The 25874-nt window shown below is 41.9% G+C and overlaps 2 protein-coding genes across 2 annotated transcripts in view; one reads left to right on the plus strand and one right to left on the minus strand.

Annotated features, from left to right (window-relative positions):
- Nucleotides 1–6127, minus strand: part of LRTM2 (leucine rich repeats and transmembrane domains 2) — a 36137-nt gene extending 30010 nt beyond the window's left edge. Inside the window, exon 1 of the mRNA XM_033161583.1 lies at nucleotides 5797–6127. The gene's annotated coding sequence lies outside the window, so the exon portion shown is untranslated. The remainder of the gene's footprint in view (nucleotides 1–5796) is intronic.
- The window catches only part of CACNA2D4 (calcium voltage-gated channel auxiliary subunit alpha2delta 4), a 172816-nt gene that overhangs the window by 127940 nt on the left and 19002 nt on the right, over nucleotides 1–25874 (plus strand). Inside the window, exons 28-33 of the mRNA XM_033162586.1 lie at nucleotides 12437–12498; nucleotides 13916–13930; nucleotides 18336–18380; nucleotides 20639–20701; nucleotides 22087–22157; nucleotides 23867–23942. Of these exons, the coding sequence (XP_033018477.1) occupies nucleotides 12437–12498; nucleotides 13916–13930; nucleotides 18336–18380; nucleotides 20639–20701; nucleotides 22087–22157; nucleotides 23867–23942 (332 nt within the window). The remainder of the gene's footprint in view (nucleotides 1–12436; nucleotides 12499–13915; nucleotides 13931–18335; nucleotides 18381–20638; nucleotides 20702–22086; nucleotides 22158–23866; nucleotides 23943–25874) is intronic.

The following is a 25874-nucleotide window of genomic DNA, read 5'->3' on the forward strand; positions in this document are numbered from 1 at the left end:
GCAGAACAGAAAGGCAGAGGTGGCAGAATGAGATAGCATAGATGGGAGTAGAAGTGGCATGTGGCTATGTGTGGATCCTTTCTGTGGTAGATATGAAAGTGTGGTTTTTAAATCGGAGAATAAATGAATATTTATTATGTACCATAAGTCATCACAGCAAGAAAGGGAATATGAATCAGAAAGTGGTGGTGACCCAATATGAGCCTTGGAAAAAACAAGACTTCCAACCTCCATTCCTAACAAATATTCTTACTGCATTTCTTCTGAATTCTGATTTGAAACTCGGGCAACCATTCTGAAATATGACATAGTACTTATGAGGAGTCCACTTATCCTTAAACAAAAGAGCATTAAATATATCCATATTCTTTCAAATTTCTCACGCCTATCTACATGGATTTCTGAAATATTTTGACCACTTTCTTGCAACAAACAAACTATTATTGTGACATTTTAGTTTTTTCACACCAATCCATTTTCATTCCCCCAAGCAAAGCACTTATCTGCCTTTAGACTACAGAACCCATGCTGTGCAATCACAAGAAAACTGTTGATGTGTACAGCCTATTGTTTATGCTAGTTTAAAACAGCACAAAGCATGATGCAATAGGCCACAAAAACCTTTAGAGTTTTTCCATAGTGCTGTATTATCTGTAGCCCCCACCCCAAAACAGTCACATGATAGGCCATTATTTATTACCTGCAACCTCATATCTTGTACCTTGGGAACTCCAAGAAAGCAAATAATCATAGCAGTTCTTAAACTGGTGGTTAAAATAATGCAGTTCTGAAAAATTCAGTGCCATCTTGATACAATTGTATCTAAACATAGAAGAAAACCTCCTTGGTCTCAGGAATACCATGCAAAATTTGGTTGTGATATATTGACAGGTGTCCAGATACAAACAAAAAACTTTCCAAAACGTGTATTAGATTTATTTATTTATTTTACAACTTCATGAACTGCTTCACAGCCTGAAGTCATCAAAACGGCATACAACAAGATAAAAATGAAATGCAACACATACAAAACCTGCAAGTTCTAAAAAACAACAACCAATAAAACCATTTCCACAAACTCTAAAGCAATACAACAATTCCTGCAAAGTCTAAAAACAATACAACAATTTCTACAGATCTAAACTTAATATTTGATAAGTGACTGTGTCACATAAAGCTTTCTTAAACAAAATTGTCCTCAGTATGTGCATAAACATGATGCCAAAGTGCTAGTCACTAATCCTACATCATGCATAGTCGGAAGACTTGCTGCCAGGAAGATTTTGGGGGAGGGAAGGAAGGGAATCCCAGTCAGCATAGAATCATAGCACTGGAGAAAGGTAGCATCAACCTCCCATGAAAATAAATATAATCTATTTTTTAAAGCAAATGGCCACAAAATGGTAGGGCTATGAGGAAGGAGCTGGTATTCACCTTTTTGAAAAAGAGATAAAAGCTCACACATTTGAGTGAGGCCATGTGGGAGCAATTAAATTCTTGATAATTAAACACTCTAAAATGGTGCAGATATTGGTGCAGTGGGTGGGAAACAGTTGTGTTCCACAAAGCATTCATAAATCTGGTGAGTGTGCTAGCAGGGGTGTGTGTTAAACATAACATTTTCCAATGACAGAGTTGCAATTTAAATATCCCTGTAAGCAGAAATGCATCATTAAAAGGATACACGGCTTCTGCATATTTGAGGGGCAGCTGTACACTTTTTTTCCTACAAAAAATTACAGGAGAAAAAAGCCCAAATGGTTCTTTGTTACATATATCACTTTCATTCCTGGGAGCAGAACTTCACAATGAGAATCTTGACACCCTGAAAGCTTTCTAGTTTATCCTTCCTTAATTCCAGTACACTTCACCCTAGTCCCATTGGCCTTGCTTTTCCTGTCTTCCATCTGATCAGAGCTATCGGCATATGAAAAGCTGTGAGCCATTTTGCCAGCCAAGGAGAAAGGCAGTCTGGGAAGAGTGAGCGAATAGTGAAGGGCCACACTTCAGACTTGAAGTATGTTAGAAGCTGGATAGCTGCCTCTGTGTTTTGTGAGGGCTTTTGCACATAAAGTCATCACCACAGACATCAAGATGTGAAATAGCAAAAGATGTCAACAATAATATGGGAGCCACTTTTCATTCCTAAGGGTTTTTTTAAATCTGCATTTACAGCTGCTAGCAAAGTTCCAGAGGAAGGCTCACCCTCCTCCTTAAATTGCACTATATTTATACTGAACTCTGAAAAGGACTTTTGCTTATTCCTCTTTCTGCTTCAATTAGCTTCATGAATTTGCTTCACTTGATTAACTGCTGTGGTATAAGCACACTGCATGCCACAACTCGGAAGAAGCCTTAAGCATCTCCAGCAGGTTCCACAGGGGACATTCTAGCCCCCCAGAGTGTTCCTTGAGATTCCCGTGCAGAACCCATGTGATACACACTAAAGCCAAGTGCTTCAGAAGGACAATTAAGAGACCATCAGGAAAGTGGGAAGTGCTTTGAAATGCTGCCACATGGCTCATTAGAATGGATCCTCTTTCCTCACAGCCCATGCCTTCAGGGGAAGTGCCATGACTCAGTGGTACATGATTTGCATGGAAAATACCCCTGGGTTCAACTCCCAGCATCTCTACATATTGCTGTGGGAGCTCCCTATCTGAAATGTTGGAGAACTACTGCCAGTCAGTGCAGACAGTACTTTGCTAGATGGACTAATGGTTAGACTCAATGTAAGGCAGTATCCTATATTCTTAATGCTTTGTGAACTGGCCAAGCTATCCAGGTCTCATATTTTGAGACCCCACAAGATTGAAGTACATTATATAAAGTGCTTGTGGATGCTCCCACTTTGCCAGTCCTGAAGGCTATGTCTACTTTTAAGAGACTTAGGCTGCAATCCTGTACACACTTACTTGGGAACTCAACTACTTCTGAGTAAACATGCGTAGAATTTTGCTGTAAATGGCTGATGTTTCTGGTGGGTGCTACTGAGGGCAATTTAGGGCTCTGGCTCCAATGGAGAGACTGTAGCAGGACAAATTGTACCCAGGAAAAGAATTTGCACCCTGGTACCAAAATAAGCAAAAGAGGGCCTCATTTGTGTTATGCCTTCAGGGAACAGAGGGGCTGCTTGGTGCTGATGTGGTTATTACATCTTCACACATGCAATAACTGACTTCCTCTCTTCCCTCAGTACTGTCATCATATACCATATGCTTTCATCTAGACATCACCCACCATTCCATGCTTGAGTTTTGACATGTTCACACCTCCTACCACAGTATCTGAGTGCTGCAGAAGGCTTAGAAAATAACTTAATGGAGGTTTGAAATATTGAAAGGGAGACATCTTATTATTAAGGAATCATAAATCTTAATTCAGTGCACTAGTAGGCAGGCAGTTTTCAGAGTGAAAGCGAGGGTATGCTACTAGGAGACGACAAAATTGTTTGGGCTTTCCTCCATGCAGATCCTTTCTCTGGATTTATTTTAACTGCCTTGGGTAGAATGGTGACTGCTTATAGTGTCTGCAATAATGTCAATCTGGGATACAATTCCCTCGGGCCCTTCACTCACTTGAAATAATCCACTAGAAAACATTGTTCATTTTTGGCAGTTGCAGAACAATCCAGTCTTGCAAAATGGACCCTAGCAGCAAAGCTCCAGAGCAAAGTGGCCTCTGCTTCTGGAATGACCTCAGCTGACAAAAGAGGAGCCCCTAGTTTTCTTACCTTTGTGACAAATCTGTCCATGTATTCTAAAGTGTGCAAAGTATCCCCCTTTCTATTGTATAACAGCACCTTGGACAGCATCTGTCCCTGCTTCCCCAGCTTTGAACTAACTCCTAAGTTTTTTTTTCTGAAATGCACAAGTCGCAGATAATTATTTGAGGGTAAGATATACTGATCCTGTTTGTGACTAGATTTATGACTAAAATGGGACATGGCCCATTACTCTCAAAGTATGGGGAAAGTTCAGATCCAGATTTTTGAGAGGTGGCATGGTAAACAATGGAGGGGCTTGTCCCTTGTGGCAAACAGGGTGGTGCCCCACCAACCTCAGTCTGCCCTCAATCACTTGCCTTCTTACTTAAAACCAATCCAGTGGGTAGCATTTCCTATCGGCTGCCTCCTTCTTAATTTCAGTGTTGCCCTCGATAAACTCAGCAAAGAGAAAGATGGAGACAAAACTAGAATTAATTGGCTATGGCTCCACCCACTATTGACATTCCAGCCTTTCACTGGTGGTGAAGAGAGTGATATATAAACCCCCTTTTCAATATGAAATATGAGCCCATTAAAAGAGGTCACTATCTCTTAACCTTATCCTCCACCTCACATAACATGGCTATCATAATACTGGCCTACCTAACAGGGTTGTTACGATAGATAGATAGATAGATAGATAGATAGATAGATAGATAGATAATAGGCTCTCAGTGGGTGCGGGTCTAAAACATTATTATTCCTATTATTATTATTATTATTATTATTATTATTATGGCAAACTGCAATACCATAGAACAATATTTCCATACCCTGCAGGGTAAGTGAGTCTAGAAATCATCTGAGGTCCAAACAATTTCTACTTTAATTTTAAAATAAATAAAGGCAGGCAATGAAATGGATGCATTGTGGCAGGCTGCTGTGAAGAAGACATGCATGTGTGCACTCTGTCTCATTCAGCACACACATTTCTGTGATCTTGTTTGCACACACACACACACAGAGAGAGAGAGAGAGAGAGGAGGGGGAATGATTAGAAAGCCCTCTCCTCCCCTTTTTCTCCCTGCTTTTCTTCTCAGTGCCACCTGCTTTCTTCTGAGTAAATCCTTCCTATGTATCAAAAACTACAAAAAGGTAGCCCGTGCCCTTTTCCTCCCCCTGCTTCCACCAGCATGACACCTTCACAAAGGTTCACTGATCTCCGGGACCAGCCTCCAGGGCAGCAGTGGGAGGGGGGAAGGGATGAGACAACTATTTTTGGCTCGTCTTGTGGCACGGCATCTCTGGGTTCATGTTTTGTAGCGTGATTCTCATGCGGTGCATCAGTGGAACAGGGGCACAAAAAAGCAAATCCAAGAGAAAGTGCCTTATCACATTAAAATCTTGTTTGCTGGCATCTGAACTTTCTATGGACAGGCTCTTAGTACACAAACATACTCGTGTTTTTTCTTCCTTCATTTTCCTCGTCCGTATCTTCGTTTTGCCCAGCTTTCTTTCTTTCTTTTAAAGAAGCAACTCATGCTAGAAATTGTTCCTACAAAACTGTCACTAGTTAAAGTGGTACTTCTCTCCTCCCTCCACCCCTCTATTTCTGGGCAAGTTTCCATATGAAATTGTTCTTGATGGGGACGCAAGAAGATCCTGTATTCAGGGGGGTGGGGTAGGCATAAGCAAAAGCGATCCAAACTACTGACCCTCACGGTGCCTATTCTCTGAGGCTATAACGATCTTTGCCACTGAGGAAGCGTTATGTCTTATCACTGGCTGGCAGGCACTATTTCTTCCAGCCCTCTGCATCTGACTTTGATTACCCACAACTATCCGCACTGGACTCATCATCACCGTCCACTCTGTCAATCAAACGCCTGCCCCGTGGCTTCGGTCATTTGTGTTCGCCCTCAGAATCGCCTTTTCATGCACACAGAAAGTGAGGGAGATTGATCCATCAGCCTCATAAATCCCTCCCTAAATCAGTGAATACCCTCTGGACAGAATGGGAAAGGGCAGACAAGTAGAAGCAATTTTCCCAGCACTCAGATGTTACCACAGTGACAAGATCCGCTACTTACTGTTCCCCGCTGGCTGGGATGGAGTCTCTTTAGAGTTGCCAAACCCTGTTGTGGGTATCCCAACGTTCCTGTGCAAGCAATGTGCAGGCAGGCAGGCAAGCGCTCGTAAAGCGCCGCTCGGCATCATCCCCCTTCGCCCTGCATGATGCCAAGACTCTGGAACCATCGGAAGTGCAGCAGTGGAGCAAAGGGGAGATAGCAGTGTGCAATAGGAATGGCAGTCAGCTGAATAATCGAGAAAGCGGCAAGTGGGGAGGAGAGAGGAGAGAGAAAAAGAGAGGAAGAGACGGAGCAGGGTGGAGTGACAGCTGGGGGTACATCTGTGATGACAGCAGCAGTGCGTGCGCGCACACACACACAGAGGAACATGCATGCACATTCAGACACACAGTGAGAAGGAGCTGACCCAGACAAGCAAGCAGAATCTACTCGCAAAACATCTACAGTCTTAGAGTCTGTCAGGAGCTTGAAAGCTCAGAATTACCCTCATCTTCTCCTTGGGAAACAGCAGGTGCTTTTGTATTGCTTGAACTCCCTTCACCCCTTTTTGAGAAGCAGGAGCAGATAATCAGGAGGGATTTAAGCATCCTCCTTCCTTTCTTCCCCTTGTTATAAAGCAGCAGGAGGTATGGGGAAGAAAGGAGACTAATTGTGCACAATAAAAAACACAGTGAAAAGTGAAGGAGTTGGCTGCCTGCATGCTAGTTTTTCAATAGGGTTTGGAATAGGCACAGAGTAGGGGGTTAGGGGGCTAGAGCGGAAGGCAGCACCCAGGCTCTTTGGCAACCTGGAAAGCAGAAAAGAGAAAATACAGTTTATGTCTCCAAGATAGACCAAAACCTGACTCTGCTTAGAGAGCTAGCAGCTACAACAGCTTGGCAGAAAGAGTAGTATGGTGAAAGGGTCATAGCTCAGTGGTAGAGCATCTGTTTGCATGCAAAAGGCTCCAGGTTCAATCCCCAGCATTCCTAGGTAAGGATGAGACTGACAGCTAAGCTACACAATATGAAGAAATATGATTCCTGTACAAACACCCTGCTATAATTCCCCATCCCTAGTCAGTCACCTCAGTCTGCATAATGTGTAGATTGGATATCAGTCCAGGAGGACCTGCTCAGCTACCTCTATGAAATCTTTCATATTATGTCCTTTTTGTTTTCCTGCAGATTTTCATTTCTGTCAAACATCTCTTTCTTCTGCCCTTGATTTCCCTTCCCAAAACTTAGTCCAGCAAGAATTACCCTTCATCCTATCTGCTCTTACTGCATTCCCTCCAAAGCCACCTCTCCTTTTTTTTAGATTGTATTTGCTTTACTTCCATTTTTAATTATTTTTAGACTGTTCTGAAGTTGCTTTTTAAGTATAATGGCTCTTAGACATTCAGCAACAATAGGACAAGCACTTGATGGGCAGACATTTTTCACTTACTAAAAGGATAGAATAGATCAAAAGAGGTCTCTTTCTGGATACTCTCAGGTCCTCCTGTATGAAATGATGCCTTTTTAAAAAGGCAAACCAACTGCCATGGCAGAATAATGAAGACAGGAGTGTATTGAACCAGGTAGAAAGGAATAGAGTTTGCAGCATGGACAAAGTGAAAATTATTTTCAAAGAGTTGTCTCGGGTCTGCCACACTTAGTAAAATTAGAACAACACTCTGCAGCAAGACTTCATTAAGTTCAGTTTTTATCCTGCTGCATCCCAAGATTCACGATGGGTAACAATACAATACAAAACACCCAATGAAATTTAAATTACCACTGCCATAAGAACATAAGAAAAGCTGTGCTGGATCAGACCAAAGGCCTACCTGTTCCAGCACTCTGTTCTCACAGTGCGCAACCAGATACCTGTGGTTTCACAGGCAGGACATTAGCACAACAGCACTCTCCTCCCCATGATCCCCAGCAACTAGAACACTGCTTCAGATATCTAATACCTTTAATACTGGAGGTCATGCATAGTCGTCATGTCTAGTAGTAATTGATAGCCTTAGTCTTCAGGAATTTGTCTAATCCCTTTTCAAAGCCATTCATACTGGAGGCCATTTCTATATCTTGTGGCAGCAAATTTTGAAGTTTAACTACGTGCAGTGTGAATAGGCTTAGCGCTGGCTATTAAAAGCCAGGCTAAGTAACTAATTTTTGCAGTCTTTCGAGAAGGCATAATGGGTTCAGATTTTGAGGGATTGTATGTGTTATCATTGTCAGTTAACTTACAGTAACTGGGACCAGTTTTCTTAGCCATTATGGTGCAAAGGAGCCATCTTTCTGTCTCTGTCTCTCGCTCAGAGATGGAACTGCACAACAGAACTTCCTTCCTTCCTTCCTTCCTTCCTTCCTTCCTTCCTTCCTTCCTTCCTTCCTGTAGTTTGAAACCAGTGAGACAATGGACAAGATCCTGGTGGCATGAAAAAATGGGTTGCAGTAATAGGGTCCAAGATTACAAAACCATTGTATGTGAAGGTGGTTCCAAGAACTGGCTCCCATTAGCCTACTATGTTCCAAAACATCCCAACTGAAACCTACTCAGATTAGGAGACATGCAATGAAATCTTCCTTTCCAAAATTATTGTTTTACTCTGCCACCAAAGAAAGATCTAGGAGTGGTGACCCTCCTTCTTGGTCATAAACATTGATGCTAGGCTAACAAGCTTTTATATTTACATAGATAAATTAATATACCCCCAAAGGCCAACTGAAATGCACATCCTTTGGTGCCTGACAGATTCTGGGCAATGATGGAGACAGTTGGCATCTCCCCTGAACAGGCGTTCCACAGTTGTCATGCCACAATGGAAAAGGCCATATCCTAGCTGCCCACATTTCTCATATGTTAACCTTGCTGTTCAAGAAGTACATATGGGCAGATGTTTTACTGAAGCATTTATTGAAATAAATTCAGAAAATGTGAGTCAGAGAACTTAAATGTCATTTTCTCAGACTCACACCTTTTGAAAACATTTTCCTTACAAGTGAAACCTTTGGCAAAGGTTTCCCCGTGTTGTCATTTAAGTTACGTAGGGCTGTCAAGTTCCAAACTGCTTTTGGGGATTGATATGGCCCATAAGCTGCTAACAGGATATCCCTGGTCTGAGGCCATCTATATCCGGCTTCTCTCACAAACATTTCTACCTGGGTAGAGATACCCTTTTAAATTACGTAAAATTGTGACTAGGAAAGGAGATGCATCCCTTCCATTTCTGCATGTTTTTGAAGGACAAGTTGCAAGTAATAGAGAACTAATAAAATATAGGTTAGGATCCATATAGCTAGTTTGGTGTACTGAAAGAGGCTTTTCGTTGTGTTCTCAAACACCTTCTTTTCTTCCTGCCTTGCTTTCCACATGGTAAGTTGCTTTTTAATCCAAGGGAAGCTTACTGCTAGAGGCCATTGAATACCGATTGTTGGGAATCACAGGTGGGGAGAATGCTGTTGCACTTAGCTTTGGCTTGCAGGTTTCTCATGGGCATTTGGTTTGTCACTGTGATTCAGCATGTTTTCCCCTATGCTCTTACACATGCACCCTATGCATAAATGCATGCAGCCCGAACAGTGACAAGTGCCATATCTGGTATCGGTAGCTTGAGTACAAATTGCTGTACAAGAATGTACTACATGGCTAGCCCTGAACTTTGGCTTGCTTCCTACTCCCACTCCACCCACACACAAACTTCCCTGTTCCCCACCACCGCCACCACCTTTTATCTACCTTCTCCATTTGTTGATATGAAGCATATTAACTACTTAGTAATCTTCACTTTTGACATAACTGTATTGACCCTCCTGCTAATTACTAAATGCAGTGGGATTTACTTGTGTATTCTGTAGGACAGATGGAAAATAAATACTTCTTTGCCATGTTTTTCATTCCATTTGCACAATCTGCCGGGATTTAGAGTTCTTTTGGTGAAAACATGAAACACTTAGTACTTTCATGTTCTTCCAAGGTTTGTTGTTCTGGCATTATCCACTCAAGAGTTGTAAGAAAGCTGCAGGCCAGTGATATGATCTAGTTGTGATAAAGGAAATGATTCTCACTTTAAATGGTTTCAAGGGATAACAGGGAATTTACCCTGTGTACAAAGGCAGAATGTGTTTTAAACCAAATCTGCAAACAACCTCATTTACAGCCTATGATGTTTTCCCATCAAATAGCACCAGAGGGATATTTGCAGGTCCTTCCCAAATAATATGAGTTTTTTATGGGTAAGTGCTCAGCAACTAGTAAAATTGGAGGAGGGTGGTGGTGATGATCCCAGTCCTCAAAATGATTAGAACCAAGTCCTGGAGAAATGTAATTATTCCTTTTACAAGCAACTCCACAGCAATAAGCACTGCTGTTTTGAATATTGTTGCTGTGTTGCATGCACCTATTGTTTCTATGATTTTGCTGGTGAATAATATACTCCTTCCTGTACCAAAATACCTGTGCCATCTTGAAGCCTATTTTTAAAGTTATTGTTTTATTTTAATTTTACTTTTTTTTAGAGGTTCATAGTTTCCCCACTGTACTACTGAGTTATGTGAACCCACTCCATTAAAGAGGGGGGATAAATAAACCCTATCCCTCCAGCATAACAACTGCTGATAATTTTAGACTGGGTTGTCTTTTATCTTGCCTTTTTCACCTGAGCAATCCACCTCACCAATACTGGGTCAAAAAAGAGAAATGGCACAGGAGTGACACAGGCTGCAGTCCTGTGCATATTTACCTGGGAATAAGGCCCATTGTAGGGTATGATAGATCTGAGGATGGATCTATAGTAGTAGAATTGTTGTTGGCATCCATCTATTTCAGAAGACAATGTAGGAGTGCACTTTTGGGGGTGAGGTCAAACTGTTGGAAGCTTATATCGCCTGCTGTGGCTGTAGAGATCAATATGGGAGAGACATGTTTTGTTGCAGCTGGGGCAGATATTTCCTTGTTATAGCATTGGGAAACAGCAGGGAGGGTTGACAGCTATGCGAGATGGTTGTGCTGCTGCAGACGCCCCATGGTATTTCTTCTATCTCCGCTCCTCTCAGTGGTCATTCCTCCTCTGGTCACTGCTATGGGTGCCTTTCCAGTTTAAATGGTCAAAACACCTCAACCTACTTCCCCCTTCCGTATTTTAAATCTCCCTTTTATTTTATTCTTTTACTTTAATGTCATTTTATTTGTATTATTACAAGAATTGCCACAAAAAAATTCAATTAAAAAATAAGGATCAGGTACAAGCTTGATCCATGATAACATGGAGATTCACTACTAGTCAGAGTAGACAGTTCTGAGTTAAGTGGATAATTTAATGAATTAGGTACAAAGGAGTTCTCTATCTTCCTGTGTTTTGAGTAAACACAGGATGTGTAGATTTGCACTGTAAAAGTGACAGGAGAGTATGTCTCATGGTTATTCTCACCTCCAGCCAGGCTCCTCAATTCTTTCCCATAGGGCCAGGCTTGTGCTCTTTCTTTGCTGGCTCCTGCTTTGCACTCAGGCTGAAACCTGCCTTTTATTATTCTGTAAAGATCCTCATTGCTGCCTCTTCAGTGTAACTCAATGAATATTTAGGCAATAATGCCAGGGAAAAATTCAGTCTCATCTTTTCTACTTCCATTACATCCTTACAACTTAGACCCAGATGACTCTTGTGTCTTGTCTGGTTGTGCATGTTCAGGAGTTCAGGGAGAAGGCAGCTGTAGAAAATAATTCCCTTCCTTATTCCACAACAGTCAGATTCGTTTTATTATAAGAATGCTCTAAGATGTACCAGCAGTAGAAACATGACAAAAAAGGACACTGACACCATGGCTCCAAGAGCAAAAATGATGTACTCTGCCCCTGATGCTAGCTGCCAGGTTCAATGTACGCATAGCACAGAACTCTTTCCTCTGTGGTTTTCATGCTTTCAAAGCTGCATTCCAGCATCAGATTCCAAGAGTAAAGAGGCTAGTGTGGCATGAAGGCCAGGGGACTTATCTGTGAACCAACATCCCAGTTTCAGATCTTACCTGTGCCATGAACACACAAGATGAATTTAGGCAGACAACAGATGAGAAAGATTCCCCTCTCCAAGAACTGAAGGTAATTTGAAAATGCAAGCACTGCTCCTGTGTACTTTTGCCTCTGGTAAACAGATTTTGCAGATTTTATACATTTTCCAAAAGCCTTTGGACCAAAGGCTTCTTTGGAACAAACAAAATACATGTAGAGAACCTGGGAAGCAATACCTGTCTCCTGCCACTTTCAGCTCTCTTTAAGAATTACTGTATTTTCTGTTTTCAGCCTAAGAGTTTTCCTATATTGCACTTTTGAATCATGATTATATCAGATGGCTTTTATAATCTGCAGCAACCTAAGGGGAAAGTGTTTTGGCAGCCTGTTGTATCTTGGTAGTGTTTAGTGGGAGGCAGGTGTCTGTACTTCAGCACAACAGTTGATGTTTCCGTTTGCATCACCTTGTTAAACCCCTGACTCTCACTTTATGTTCTGACTCAGCATTTACCTGTCATTTACACTTGGAAATGGTGTGATTTCTTCTGGTGACTGCATGGAAATATTTAGTTTCCTTCCCTAACATAAATATATCTCTCTCTCTCTCTCTCTCTCTCTCTCCCTCTCCCCCTTTCTCCAACCTCTTTGTTTTGTTTCCCCATAGCTGTGGGTGTGCAAATTAAACTAGAATTTCTTCAGCGTAAGTTTTGGATGGCTACACAGCAGGTAAGAATGCTGAAGTATAGCGCAAAAACAGAAGGTGATATATGGTGATGTTTTACTTGCCACATTTCCACAAAATCCTTTGTAAAATGTGTATTAAACAGATTTGTGCAATAGATTAGTTTTTAAATGACACGTTTTGCTAATCCTTTGACAACTTTAATGCTGTATCAGCTGCCAGTCTGTTCTCAGAACGTCATGTTAACAGAACGTCACAAGCCTGGCATGGCATTAAATCCACTGCAGCTGACACATTTAATTGTGGAATTACGTTTGTACCGATTCAGCCCTTCAAAATCTTGTTTGGTTTTAGGCAGAAACTTTACCGGCTCCCCTCTACCACCCTGATTGCACTGCACTCCATCATGCTGTCTCTGCTTAATTCTAGATTGCCATTCATTCTTCCTCAAACTATTTTCTTAAGGCTGAACTTGAAAGGGTGTTGTTGATACAATCTAATAGTACTATGGTTGTGAGCGCTTTCTGTACTACTGGCTGCGTTTGCTGCCAGTTCACTTCAGGGCTTAATTTAACGTGGCCACACCAGTGTTTAAAGCCCCAAATACTTGGAAGACTGCTTCTTTTCTTATAGAGCCTATTGGGTGTTAAGATAGGAAGAGGGGCCCCTCTTGATAGTTTCGTTGCCCCAGAAGCTTGGAATGGTGGTAGGCTGGGAAAGGGCATTCTCTGTGGCAGCCCCTATTGTGGAACTCCCTCCGCAGAGGTGTGTCTGGAAACTTTCACTGAATGCTGAAGACACACCTTTTTTACACTGGCATTACACCTGAGATGTATATTTTTAGGACCCACCCTATTTTTGTGATTGTAAGTCATTTTAAACTGTTTTTAATGTTGTATTTTAGGTTGTTGTAACCCACCCTGGGACCTTAAGGTGAATGCAGGACAAATTAAATTAACCACAACAACAAGCAGGAATGCAGGAAAAATTCAATTAACCACAACAACAACCACATTCATCCCAGAATCACAGACATTTTAGGGAAAGGTGCACATTGAGACCTAGCTCCACCCCCCCACCCCCAAAATGACTGTCTAGTTGAGAATAAATGGAGGCTAAAACTTCATTCCCAGAGGGAGAAGTGTCATAAATAAGTAGTTCAGATTAAGAACTTGGCATTATCAGCCTCCTTACATGTGTGCATTTATACGTTATTATATACTATACAAAGTTTAGTTGGGAATGAAAAAGTGATGATTGAGGGCGCTGAAAAGAAACTTGCTCACATTTCTGGCTCTGTTTCCAGCACCCATTCATGTGTAAGAAGCCTTCTCTTAGTTCACTGGCAGTCAATAATGGTTCAATAAGGAGTCACTAATGGACATTTTGTCTCCTCTTTCCACTTCCCTTCTATGTTCTGCAATGCTCTGCGTGTCAATGGTTCCACTTACCATCTTCCAGCCCAATGACACTGATGTAAGTAAGGAGCTTTGAAGGCCAAGAGATTTCCCAGAAGCCCCTTCCTGTGTGTGCTTCAGGAAAATTTGATAGTCGTGTGTCATTTGTGTGTCAGGGTTGAATACATTTATATGTAGGGTAACTGAATATTGCAGACAAACCAAAGCAAGTTGCCAAGAAGCACTAAAGAGTGTGACTCAAATAATGGGAAAAGTTTGAAGGTTCAGAAATGGCTTAATACCTATGAAGTCACCAGAGGCTGATGAGCTTTATCATATTTAATGAACAAGTACATTTTAAGCTTTTCCACCCCAGCAGGCCTAGAGCAACAGCTAGAGTTACAAAGCCTTGATTCTGATGCAGTTGCGCTCATGGTCCGATTCAGTGCAACTTCTAAACAACTTTGCAATAAGTTCACAATAGTTACTAGCCTTGCTGCTGCATCATCAGATGAAGTTTGATCTTTCCAGAGCTAGGGATTTAGCCCGCTTTCTAAGACATGGCTTCTAAGAGCAGAATACCAATCTGTTTCCCCAGAATGTATTCCTTCTGGTTGCTCCTTTGTGCCAGTGGAGGCTGGGGCACAACTAATCAGCTTAATTGCCTGTGGAGAGTAGACATTGCTTCCAGAAGACCAGGTGGAGACGATTTTTTTTAACTGAAAAAGCATTTGCCCACCCCAACCCCCGCCTCCCTTTCAGGCTGTCAGTCTACACCTAGGAGAACTATTTTCTTAATATGGAAAAAAAGATTATTTTGTCTTTGTGATAGATATGACACTCCATATGATGCAAAGCCAATCAGAAGTGTTTAATTGAATTTCTACAGCCTACCAGCTTAATTAATATGCAGGTGGGCCCTGGAAGGGTAAATAGACTAGTGGGAATCTGATTATCACAATCAGTTCTTGTCTCCAGGAAATATTTGCATTCCTGTCTGACAGGATTGTGCAGCTTAATCAAAGAATGGGATTCAGTTGGTGCTGAGTTGAATCTACATCTCAAATTAGCTGTCTGGGTGCCATAACCTCTTGCTCTAATCCACAATGACAAGGCAATAAAGAAAGTTACAGTCAGGATGACAGCTTATTTTATCCAGTACAAATCAAGAAAATGTCTATATCTAATAGAAACATATGGCAGAATCTTTGCCACAGGCACCATGAACCAGAGCTGACAGGGCTCCCCCCCCCACCTTTAAATAGCCTGCTTATTTTGTTTATGGGGTTGCTACTTCTACCCTCTCCCAGGCATCTACAATAGAGCTGCACAACACCTCAATCTCCAAGGAGGTTCCAGGTGCTTACCCAGGGTCCATGTTTCCTTTTGGAAACGAGGTACCGTGGTTTGTTTACATATATACGCAACGTGAGCCTAAGATGGAGGGGTTCACAGCATTAACACCCCCCAAAAGGTCTTTGTTTCTCTCATAGCTGCTGCCTTGGATTCCAACAGAAATCAACCATTGTGCTGTGACTTTCTCCAGCTTCCTGCCTTTACCAGCCTGCAGACTCTTTTCCTCTAGGTCACATCACAATCAACTTGTTTAGCTCTGACTTTTGTTCTTCTAACTATCTCAGATTTAGCGGATGGCCTCCACCCATTTGCCATCTGACACAGAGCCCCCTCTCCATGGCTTTCTTGAGGGCCCATTATCCTTCCTTTGTTTTCTTAATGGCCCATATCTCAGGCAATCTTTGAAGCACAAGAAGATGGGTCCAGGAATTAGGAGTCTGGCATCCAGTTTAACTCCCTGAGGCTTGCTTAAATTCTGACACCTACTGGACCCAGGAATTTAGGGGAGTCTGGCAGCCACAAACTCATAACAATAAATACTTCAGTGGAAATTTCAGTGTTCCTGGTTTATATAGCAATTCATATAATAAAATTTCAATCTGTGTCTTTTTTGGTGTCCTTCTGTAAAATTGGGGGACCCTGCTCATTTACTAATAAAATATATTTTAACTGAGATTTGGCCTCCTGATGGAGGAATAAGCAGCTTTGGGGATATAGACACTGTCAGACATTCCCTTTCCTCTATGTCTTAATTGGGTCAAAAGAAAGAAAATGGAGCTCTCCCATTAAATCAGTGATTATCACTCAATCATCTATGTGTCTTCACACTTGCTGGTTTGATTGACAGCAATAGGGCGCCTTTGGCAGTACTTTTATTGACAGATTTTCCCAATCTGTTCCATTAACCACAGAGCAGGCATGTGATTCCTGGGCTAATGTGCTTTTTTTTTTAATGGCTGATCCACATTAAGAAGCTCCATGATTTCTTCAATTATCGTTGTTCTTTAATAAAAAGACAACATTTTCATCAGCTTCTCCCTTGTGTATCTTAGATACTAACAGTCCTCTGTTTAAAAAAAAATAGAAAAGTGAAAAAGACAGATATATTTATATTAGTGCAGGAATATGGAACCTTTTGTAGCTGACAGGCAGATATTATTTCCCCACCTCTGCTGGCCAGATTTGACAATTTGGCGGAACCATCCTCCTGTCAAACCTGATGTCACTGTGATAGCCCCAGTTGTTGGGACTTCAAAGGGCAGCATAAGCTGATTGAAAGCCCTTTTTTAAGCAGCTTCGAGCTGCTCTTTAAACTTTCAAAAACAGGGGTTTCAAAGAACAGAGTGGGGCTGCTTGCAAAGGGGCTGTCAAACAGTTCCATGTTGCACTTTGGTCATGTGCATCTATTCCCAGCAGGGGATTTTAGTGTATGCAGCCAAGCTGAGTAGGGTTTAACCCTTTCTTATCCCCATGAACAGGAGTCAAAACCTGCTGCTTTCTATATGTGTGCAAAGGAGGTTCAAAGAACAGTGCGGAGCTGCGTGCAAAGGGGCTTTCAAACAGCCCCATGCTGTGCATTGGTTGCATGTGGCTCTTCCCAGAAGGGGAATTGATTCATGCAGCCAAACTGAGCTGATGAGAGAGGGCTAAAACCTGCTGCTTCTGCTGTGCATACTATTTGATAGCAGGGGAACAGCCAACATAGAATCAACCCCCCCCCCGCCCATCAACTGCAGTGACATCAGCTGATTGGCAGATGGGCATGGTTTGGGGGGGTGTTTTTTTTTTTTTTTTTTTTTTTAAACTGATTCATGTTCCAAATTTCCTCCACTGGGAGGCCTTGCAGTTTGAAGGTTCCCCACCACTGATTTAGTTCCTCTATAAACGGTGTTTCCGTGCTCTGCTCTGGTTTCACCAGAAGCGGCTTAGTCATGCTGGCCACATGACCTGCCACAACCCCAGAGTTGTCCACGACTGACTTAACTGTCAGGGGTCCTTTACCTTTTTATAGACTGCTTAGTATCCACAGATCTTGAAGCAGTTTGCAATACCAAAAATTCAAATACATCTAAATACATACATAGACAAGAAGCCAACTTTCGGAAGATTCACATTAAGAAATATTCAAATACATAAACATGCAATATCCATACCCATAATAACAATAAGATAAGATAATAACAAACTAGTGTGTAGCATGCTAAAATCTTCCAACCAACATAAAACTCACAGTTTACGCAACACCTCACAACATATTCCTCCAGTAATTTCCAACAACAGATTTATCATCCAACGCATGGCAGGAAACACACATGGAAGAATTGTACTGGACAAATCAGTAAGCACAGAATGAATTATAATTATGAAACCCACAGGCACCAACAATATTTTCTTACTCACCATTTAACCCTCCATGTATTGTTGGGTTCAGTGCTGTGACACATGTCAACTTTGGTTTACTGCAGATCTCCAGCTGAAGCAAATGGACAGTGCCCGAGGACACTATACAATGTTCATATATCATTTGTCAAACTGTTACCAGAAAACCAAAGGCAGCCAACATTGTCACTGCTTTCTCCATTGTGTAACAATCTTTACTATTACTATCAAGGGCATCTGGTTCTGCCATGTTTACCTACACTGAAATTTGCTCTGATGCACCAAATATTCATCATTCCACACTGAACACAGCATATGAAGCAACAAACGTAAGAAGCAAGCACCAGAGCATGGTGTTTGTTCCAAACTCCTAGGTTCATGTTGCTTGTATGTCTGCATATGTATGTCTCAGTTGGAAACATTTCAGAAAAGTCATGGTGAACAAGGCATGGTGAAGTAGCTTAATCCAATTTAAGATAAAACACAGTATAACCACATTCACATAAAGAACAATTGCCGCTAGGAAGCTGAGCTGAAGAGACCACTGGGACACTTATTTCATAGGCTTACTTAAAATGATCCTTCTTGTGGAGAAAGCCGAAAGGGGATATAACACACCAGCTTATGAAGTGCAAATATTGCCTGAATTAGACATGCCTGCTCCTTACTCCTGTAAAAAATACCTAATGATGCCCAGGTAAATGCAGTCTAAAGTGAGACACCATTTAACTCCTCCCCTTGTATTCCAGTGCAGTGATGTGGATGGTCTGTGTCCCTTGAACTGTCAGGATGACGTAAGTTGCTAGGTTTATTTATTTATTTATTTAAAAAAATTGTTCAGATCTATAATTGAGGAAATGTAACTTGAGGGTTCTGTGACTCAGGATCATTATTATTCCCCTGTTGCTTTTTATTTGCTTGGTCAGTTTTGGTTTTTGTTTTTTACAGATGGGGGAAAGAGATGGTTCACTGCTGAGGGCCATTCTCTTTGCCTGAGATCCAAACCAGATATGGTAGGGCAGCCGTCAGAAATAAAGTGGGTGGGTCTGTTCCTTGCAAGGGGGAAGAGAGAAAAACTTCCTGTGTTCTATGCTTTAAGCAGTTTTCTCCTAGTTCATTTCTGACACCAGACGTGAGCTGGACAAATTGAGTAAAGCGGAAGAACGCAGATAGATAAGATGGGCAGGGAGATCAGGTTTCCACTTTCCTCTACACATGTTTTTCCCATGTAAATGATAGACCTGACCCCCATGAAGGAGGGATGTGGATAAAGTACAGCCTTATCATGTCTAGTTTGGTCCCTAGTCAGAATTTGAACCCAGGTGTCTCTCTATATATAAATTATTTACTGGCCTCTAATCAGCCTAACCTCTCAGAGCTGTTTAAAATGTGAGAAAAAGAAAATGCATTTGTTTTTATTGCATTCTTAGCCCATCCTTTCCCCAAGAAATGCAAAGGTGCATATGGTTCATTCTCTTTTAGTCTCCAAGGTATGTTAGAATGGGGTGGGGGGACTGGCCCAGGGTTACCTAGCAAACTTCATAGCTAAACAAGGATCTGAACCTCTTGTTTCCTCAGTTACAGACCAGCACTCAAGGCAAGAAGCCTTAAAAATACATCTGAAAAATGGCATATGGTAAAAACCTCTTGAGGGTTTTATGTGGACTGAAACAACTTTGACTTTCATAATAATTCTAGAATCCATTTAGAAAGCTTACACAAATGCAGTACCCCATGTTATTCCCAAATATCAATTGTGTATTGGGAGTGTCATTAGGTTTAATTAATTGTTATGAAAACATTGTGAGAACCACAGCTATGACTAATTATGAAGATAAGGATGTGAATATAGTGTTCATTCAGGCTTAAGCAGTATGTGGACCAAGAACTCCCAGAAGTGCAAGCTGGATTTCGAAGGGGCAGAGGAACCTGAGACCAAATTGCAAACATGCGCTGGATTATGGAGAAAGCTAGAGAGTTCCAGAAAAACATCTACTTCATTTCTCTAGCCTGCAGTTGCTTTTTTAATGAATTACTGAACTTGTACACCGCTGTGTTTGCCCCAAAGACGCTACAAAGAATGCTACGGAGTCTAGACAGAACTGCATGAGCTCTATGAAGCCAAATGGAACAAGATTCTGGGATAGCCTGACATGAGCCACCAAATATGCTTTACTTTTTGGGGGGAAACAGTATGGAGTGTAAGCCTACAGTAGTAGTGCAAAAGTACCACCAGTGCTCTGATATCAAATTCAGGAAACTTGTAAGCAAGCACAGAAATAACAAAACTCCAGAGAGTCTTAGGTGATGTACACATTAGCAGCTTAAAAAACAGCAAGGACACCCCCCCACACACACACACTGCATGTCAAGTCACATTTGCTGATGGTTGTACACACCAGAGAGGGGAGAGGGATGTCTTCACCCAATGTGAAGACCTGCCCCTATAGCACTTCCCCAAGCTCCTATTCATGAAACTGTCATCTGTGCGTGCGCAATAGGGGGAGATTATTGGGTTGCTTTTAGTTTTTGTTACGTATTTTCTGCTTTTTATATTGTGATTTTATGTTGCTATCTGCCCTGAGATCTATGGGTATATGGCGATATGCAGATTTAATAAATAATAATAATAGATGTCTCAAGTGTACACAGCTCAGCTTAATTGCAAAATGAATGTGGCTTAAGTTTCAGATTAATGGCAGTCTATGGGGAAACACATCAAACAGTCGTATTTCTCAGGAAACTACAGGATTTATCTGTTTTATTTATTTAACAAAATTTATATACTGCTTGATTGTAAAACAATAAAATTAAATTTAGAAATCTCTAAGCGGTTAGCTCTCTGTTGTGGGTAACATTGTGTGTGCATGGATTCAAAAGCCAGTGGTGGGAGCAAACCGGAGCCAGAGTTAACGGTAATGCCTTACAGAAGACCACTAGAACTGTGGGAGCAGAATCCTAGCAGCTCACAGGGTAAGGCAGGAGCCTTCATACTAGGCAATATTATCTTCTCTATAGCTGAAATTCCTTCCTCGTCTTTTTTTCTCTTCAGAATCTGAACTGCTTTCTCATTGATAATAATGGATTCATACTCGTTTCTAAAGCCTCCAAACAGGTAAGAAGTTTTCTGTGCTTGCTTATAAAGCAGAGGCCTGTTTATAGAGCTGGGGGGCGGGGAGGAGCAAATTGGATTTCTTTTGTTAAGGCATAAGCAAGGGGACTTCAGGTTTCCCCCCAAAAGAACAGTGAATACGTGCACTAATCACTTTTTAGACTTTGTGCAAATTTGTGAATCCCCGAAGATAATTATATTTAGGTAAAGGTAAAGGGACCCCTGACCATTAGGTCCAGTTGCGGACAACTCTGGAGTTGCGGCGCCCATCTCGCTTTATTGGCCGAGGGAGCCAGCATACAGTTTCCAGGTCATGTGGTCAGCATGACTAAGCCACTTTTGGCGAACCAGAGCAGTGCACGGAAACGCTGTTTACCTTCCCGCCAGAACAGTACCTATTTATCTACTTGCACTTTGACGTGCTTTCGAACTGCTAGGTTGGCAGGAGCTGGGACCAAGCAATGGGAGTTCACCCTGTCTTTTAAACTAGGCCACATTACCTCATGGTCAACTTTCTAGAGGCTGCATGCCAGCATTGGACAGGCCTAGAGGTAATAGTGGGTGGAGCAATGAAAGTGACTCTGGCACAATAGGCTACATTCCAGCCAGGGCTGTCTCACCCATGAGGTGGGTTGAGGCAGCTGCCTAAGGCGGCAGAAGTCCAAGAGGTGGCACTCATTGCAGACACCCTGCTCACCCTGCCACTACTGCCAGTGGCAGAGAAACAGCAGTGGCAGCTTCCAGCGAGATCTCACCAAGATCTCTTCGGATCCCACTGTCTTCATGGATAGTAGGCACTGCTTCATTCTTACAACAACATACCATATAATACGCCTGTACAGTGGTACCTCGAGTTACAAACGCCTCAGGTTACAAACACTAAAGGTTACAAACTCCGCTAACCTGGAAGAGTTACCTCAAGTTGAGAACTTTGCCCCAGGATGAGAAGGGAAATTGTGTGCCAGCGGCGCTGTGGTAGCAAGAGGCCCCATTAGAGACAGCAAACCTCTAGTTATGAACAGTTTCAGGTTAAGAACGGACCTCCGGAATGAATTAAGTTTGTAACTAGAGGTACCACTGTATTACTATCCCCATAGTTTATAGGCTGAGAAATGGTGACTTGTCTAAGGCCACCTGGTGAGTGCATGGCTAAGATTTGCATTTCATTTTTATTGACCATGGCGCCACACACTTCTCTAAACCCCGCTTTGCTAAACAGTCTGAGGACATAGCAAAGCACCACCTGCTTAAAGCGCTTGTTTTATGATAGTGGCAATATTAAGTATTTCAAACTCGTAGTGGGGATGGATTAGCTGGACTGATAAAAAGCTGAGGAGGTTTATCTGTAGTTTCTGCTTTTTAATCTCTTTATCGCCCTGTGCTTGCAGACCAGCAGATTTTTGGGAGAAGTGGATGGCTCTGTTATGACCCAGCTTATAAACATGGGAATGTTCAAACAGTAAGTATTACTATCTCTTCTGTATTGATTTCCTTTCAGAGAAGAGCCTGGTTGAAGCAAAATGTCTTATCCCCATTGAGAATTATCACAGCTAAACATTAAAAAAGAGAATGAAGACAGTGGGGTGTGGAATATTACCTCAGTTGTTAGGACTTGTTCACATTTGTTATCCATAGAAAGACTCAAGCATCTCCAGGTACATGCTCACATAGGCAAATGTAATGTGTGAACTGCATAATAATGGGTGCAGCCAGTACCAATTCTATGATTGCAGCAGCCAAAAAAAGCATTGCTGCAGTAACAGGAATCATTCCTGATTATATCCACTGTCACACAGTTTGTGCAAAACGTGAACGAATACAAAATGTTGAAAGATGGCAAACAAATACACAAAAATACAGGCACATACCGTATCTTTTTTTAAATGTCAGAAGTAACATTACATTACTGTGAAGCAATACAGTTTCATGTGGCTTCATCTAGGCCATTTATGTTCCTGACTTGGAGGCCCTTACATGTTACCAGAACAGCATGGGAGCCCAGAACCATATGAGCAAAGCTAACTGTTTTTGCTATTCCCATCCAGTGTTTCCTGTACAGCATAGTACAGGACATAGGCTTTCAAACATTATCTGCAGCTCATCGGTAGAGCACATGTTTCATATGCAAAGGTTCTATGTTAAACCCCTGGCTTCTCTGGTGAAAACTTATGTGTAAAACTCTGGAGAGCTGTTGCCAGTCAGTGTAGACAATAATGAGCAAAATGATCTGACATGGTGTAAAGAAATTTCCTATGTCCATGTGTTACAAAGCAGTTCCCACGTTGCTGATGTAGCATACAGAGGGATGCAGAGTCAGACACAAGTGGCATAAAGAAATCTGAGAGCCCAGCCAGATGTGTCTGGAAGAGCACTAACCTGTCCAGTTTGAACCTGGCCATGGGGAAGAAATGCAGCTGTTGGGCTTTGCAGCTGGCTGGGAATAGTTGCTATGATGTTTCTAGTTGTCAGAACCAACTTTCAGGACCTTGGCGTGAGTAAAAATAGCAGCTGAGGTAACTTGAGTAAATCACATACAAAGTTTTCATAGGGTAGGGGCATATTGTGACATCAGTAAGAAGTTTCTTCGTCAGATACCACATAGTCAATCAAACACTGTATGGGAGTAGATCTTGTTGTGAAACATCCAGTGCTAAGCACAAACTAAACTAAATTATTAGGATGAGGATATATGGCTGTTCCCTGTGTAAAGACAGATCCAGACTAGAATTCATGCAGGACAAATGAATGTGTCTGCAGCTATGTTGAGCAAAGGGCATGTGACAGAGCACACGTTTTGCATGCAGAAAATCTCAGGTGCAGTTCCTGGCATGTCCACTAAAAATCTCACATAGCAGACCTGGGCAAAACTACTGCTAGACCTTTGAAAGTCACCTTCAATCAGAATTTAAAAAGGTAAAGGACTCCTGGACAGTTAAGTCCAGTCAAAGGCGACTATGGACTGTGGCGCTCCTCTCGCTTCAGGCCGAAGGAGCCGGTGTTTCCAAGTCATGTGGCCAGCATGACTAAACCGCTTCTGGCACCACAGTGTTCCATTGCACCACTGTACAATCAGAGTGCACAGTAGTGGGCTAGGCAGACTGGGGGACTCTTGGGCTAAGCTGGTGTATTGAACACATGGGCCCACTTGTCAGTTTTTGTTTTTTACAGGGTGAAAATGTATGATTACCAAGCCATGTGTAAAATGCCCCACCACCACCATAGTGGTGCGCGCCCTCTTCTCAGTGTAAGTATCTGTAAGCGTTTCTACATAATACATAAAACACGGAAAAAAATATTTTAGAACAGCATTGGTCCAATTCTTTAAGTCATTCTGCTCCAGGGTGAGGCCACCCCATGCCTCACCATCATTGCCAGGCATAGGTGCAGGAGAGAGGGCAGAAGTGCCTTTGCTTCCACTGCTGATTACACTGAGGGCAGAATCGTGCTTATCACCCTCGTCTTTGCTACAAGCCTGATTGCTTTTCCTGTGCTCTTATTTGAGGACTATGCAAGGACAGAAGAAGAAGCCAAGGCACGTCTGCCCTCATGTCCTCTTCCCTCGTACTCTGATTGTGGGGGCTGGACACAATTACATCACTCATCTGATGACACCAGTGAAGGCAGACTGGGAAATGGATTTTAATTGTTTATTACAAGATAGGAGATTTCCCAGTTTTTCACTAATATCTTTTTGCTAGTGTCACAACAAAGATGATAATTAAAATCCTTTTGGTGGTCATTTTTTTAAACATCCAAGTCGAGTGTGCTGCCATTCTGTGAGAAGGGACACTCAAGGTTTCACAAAAGAGCTGGACACCACAGGGAAACAGTAGATTCCCAGTGGCCACTTTTTGTCCTTCACCTACAGCCTGTGTGCTCAGAAAAATGTGGCACTTGCACAGTGAGAATATATTTCTGATCCTGCAGCCAATTAGCCGTCTCCAATTTTCCTTTCCCAAAGTAATTTCCACTCTGTATCACACATGAATTTAGCTGGCGTCAGCAGACCAAGCAAAACAATTCCAAAATTCAATGGGGAAAGGCACAGGTAAAATTGACTCATCATTCTGCAATTGATCCTGGGATCTGTTTCATGCTACATGTATTGACCAAATAGCAGTACATGTGTATTAATTTGGAAAAGATGGAAGATACTAGAGACAATGCATTCTAGGGATGGAAAGTTGCTGAACTTTCCTTCCTTTTCTTCTTTTCCCCATCTCAATTTATGCCTGCTGCATCTTTCACCAGTAATCAAAATGAACTCCAAATTAATCCTGCATTGGAGCACTCTGGGGCCAATTTTGGCTATGTGAAATCGTTGCTGTCTACTAGTTCTGTGCCAGAAAAGTTTCAGGTTGTGGCACCTTTAATTGATCAGAATAGGATTTGTTTGTTAGAGTTGGATTAACTAAGTAGTTGTATCTGGCATTACATAATTAAATTTGTATTAACTAAATAGGAAGACACTCACTAATTAGAGTTGGACTGGTACTGCAAATCAAAAGGCTTTTATCACCCATGTTAGATCTAGTCTTTTAGGAGATTTAGACTTGTCCTTTGAAGGAGAGATGGGTGGATATGTGAAAATGTAGTGCTTTTTCAACTGTGAGTAAAAACAATATAAGCTCACCACAGGTCCTGAACCTGGCACCTTGAATATGGTAGGCAGTGGTTTAGCTTGTCACCAGCAAGTAAAACTAAGAAACCCAGTAGATCGGCAAGCCTTTCTTAAACATCAAAAGGTCAGAATTGATCCTATGGCAAAGCCTAAAGGCTTCTTCAGACATCCTTTTTATTGTGCATCCAGAATTATTTCTGCTCCTCATTGTATTGGGGTGGTGATATGCACGATCCCACTTACAATACTGTTTGTGGTAAAAGTTTTGGGATGGACATACTGCTTCATTCCCTGTTGGTCCATGTCCCATAGTTTCCTATTAAAATTCTGTAATTTTTTTTATAATACAAATGTTCTGGGGTGTCTCACTTTTGCTGCACTATAGTGCAAGAGTGCTCCCCCAGATAGCAGTAATGTTTGGTAACACTGGGGAAGCATTAGAGAACAAGTAATGAAGCAGAATGATGTGTAGATGGTCCAGTATAAACCCACCACTAATGCAGTATTACTGTGTCAATGGCATAGTACAAGATATAGCCCCCCCCCCAAAAAACC

The sequence above is a fragment of the Lacerta agilis genome, chromosome 10 (genome assembly GCF_009819535.1).
Source record: "Lacerta agilis isolate rLacAgi1 chromosome 10, rLacAgi1.pri, whole genome shotgun sequence".
NCBI classification, from domain to species: domain Eukaryota; kingdom Metazoa; phylum Chordata; class Lepidosauria; order Squamata; family Lacertidae; genus Lacerta; species Lacerta agilis.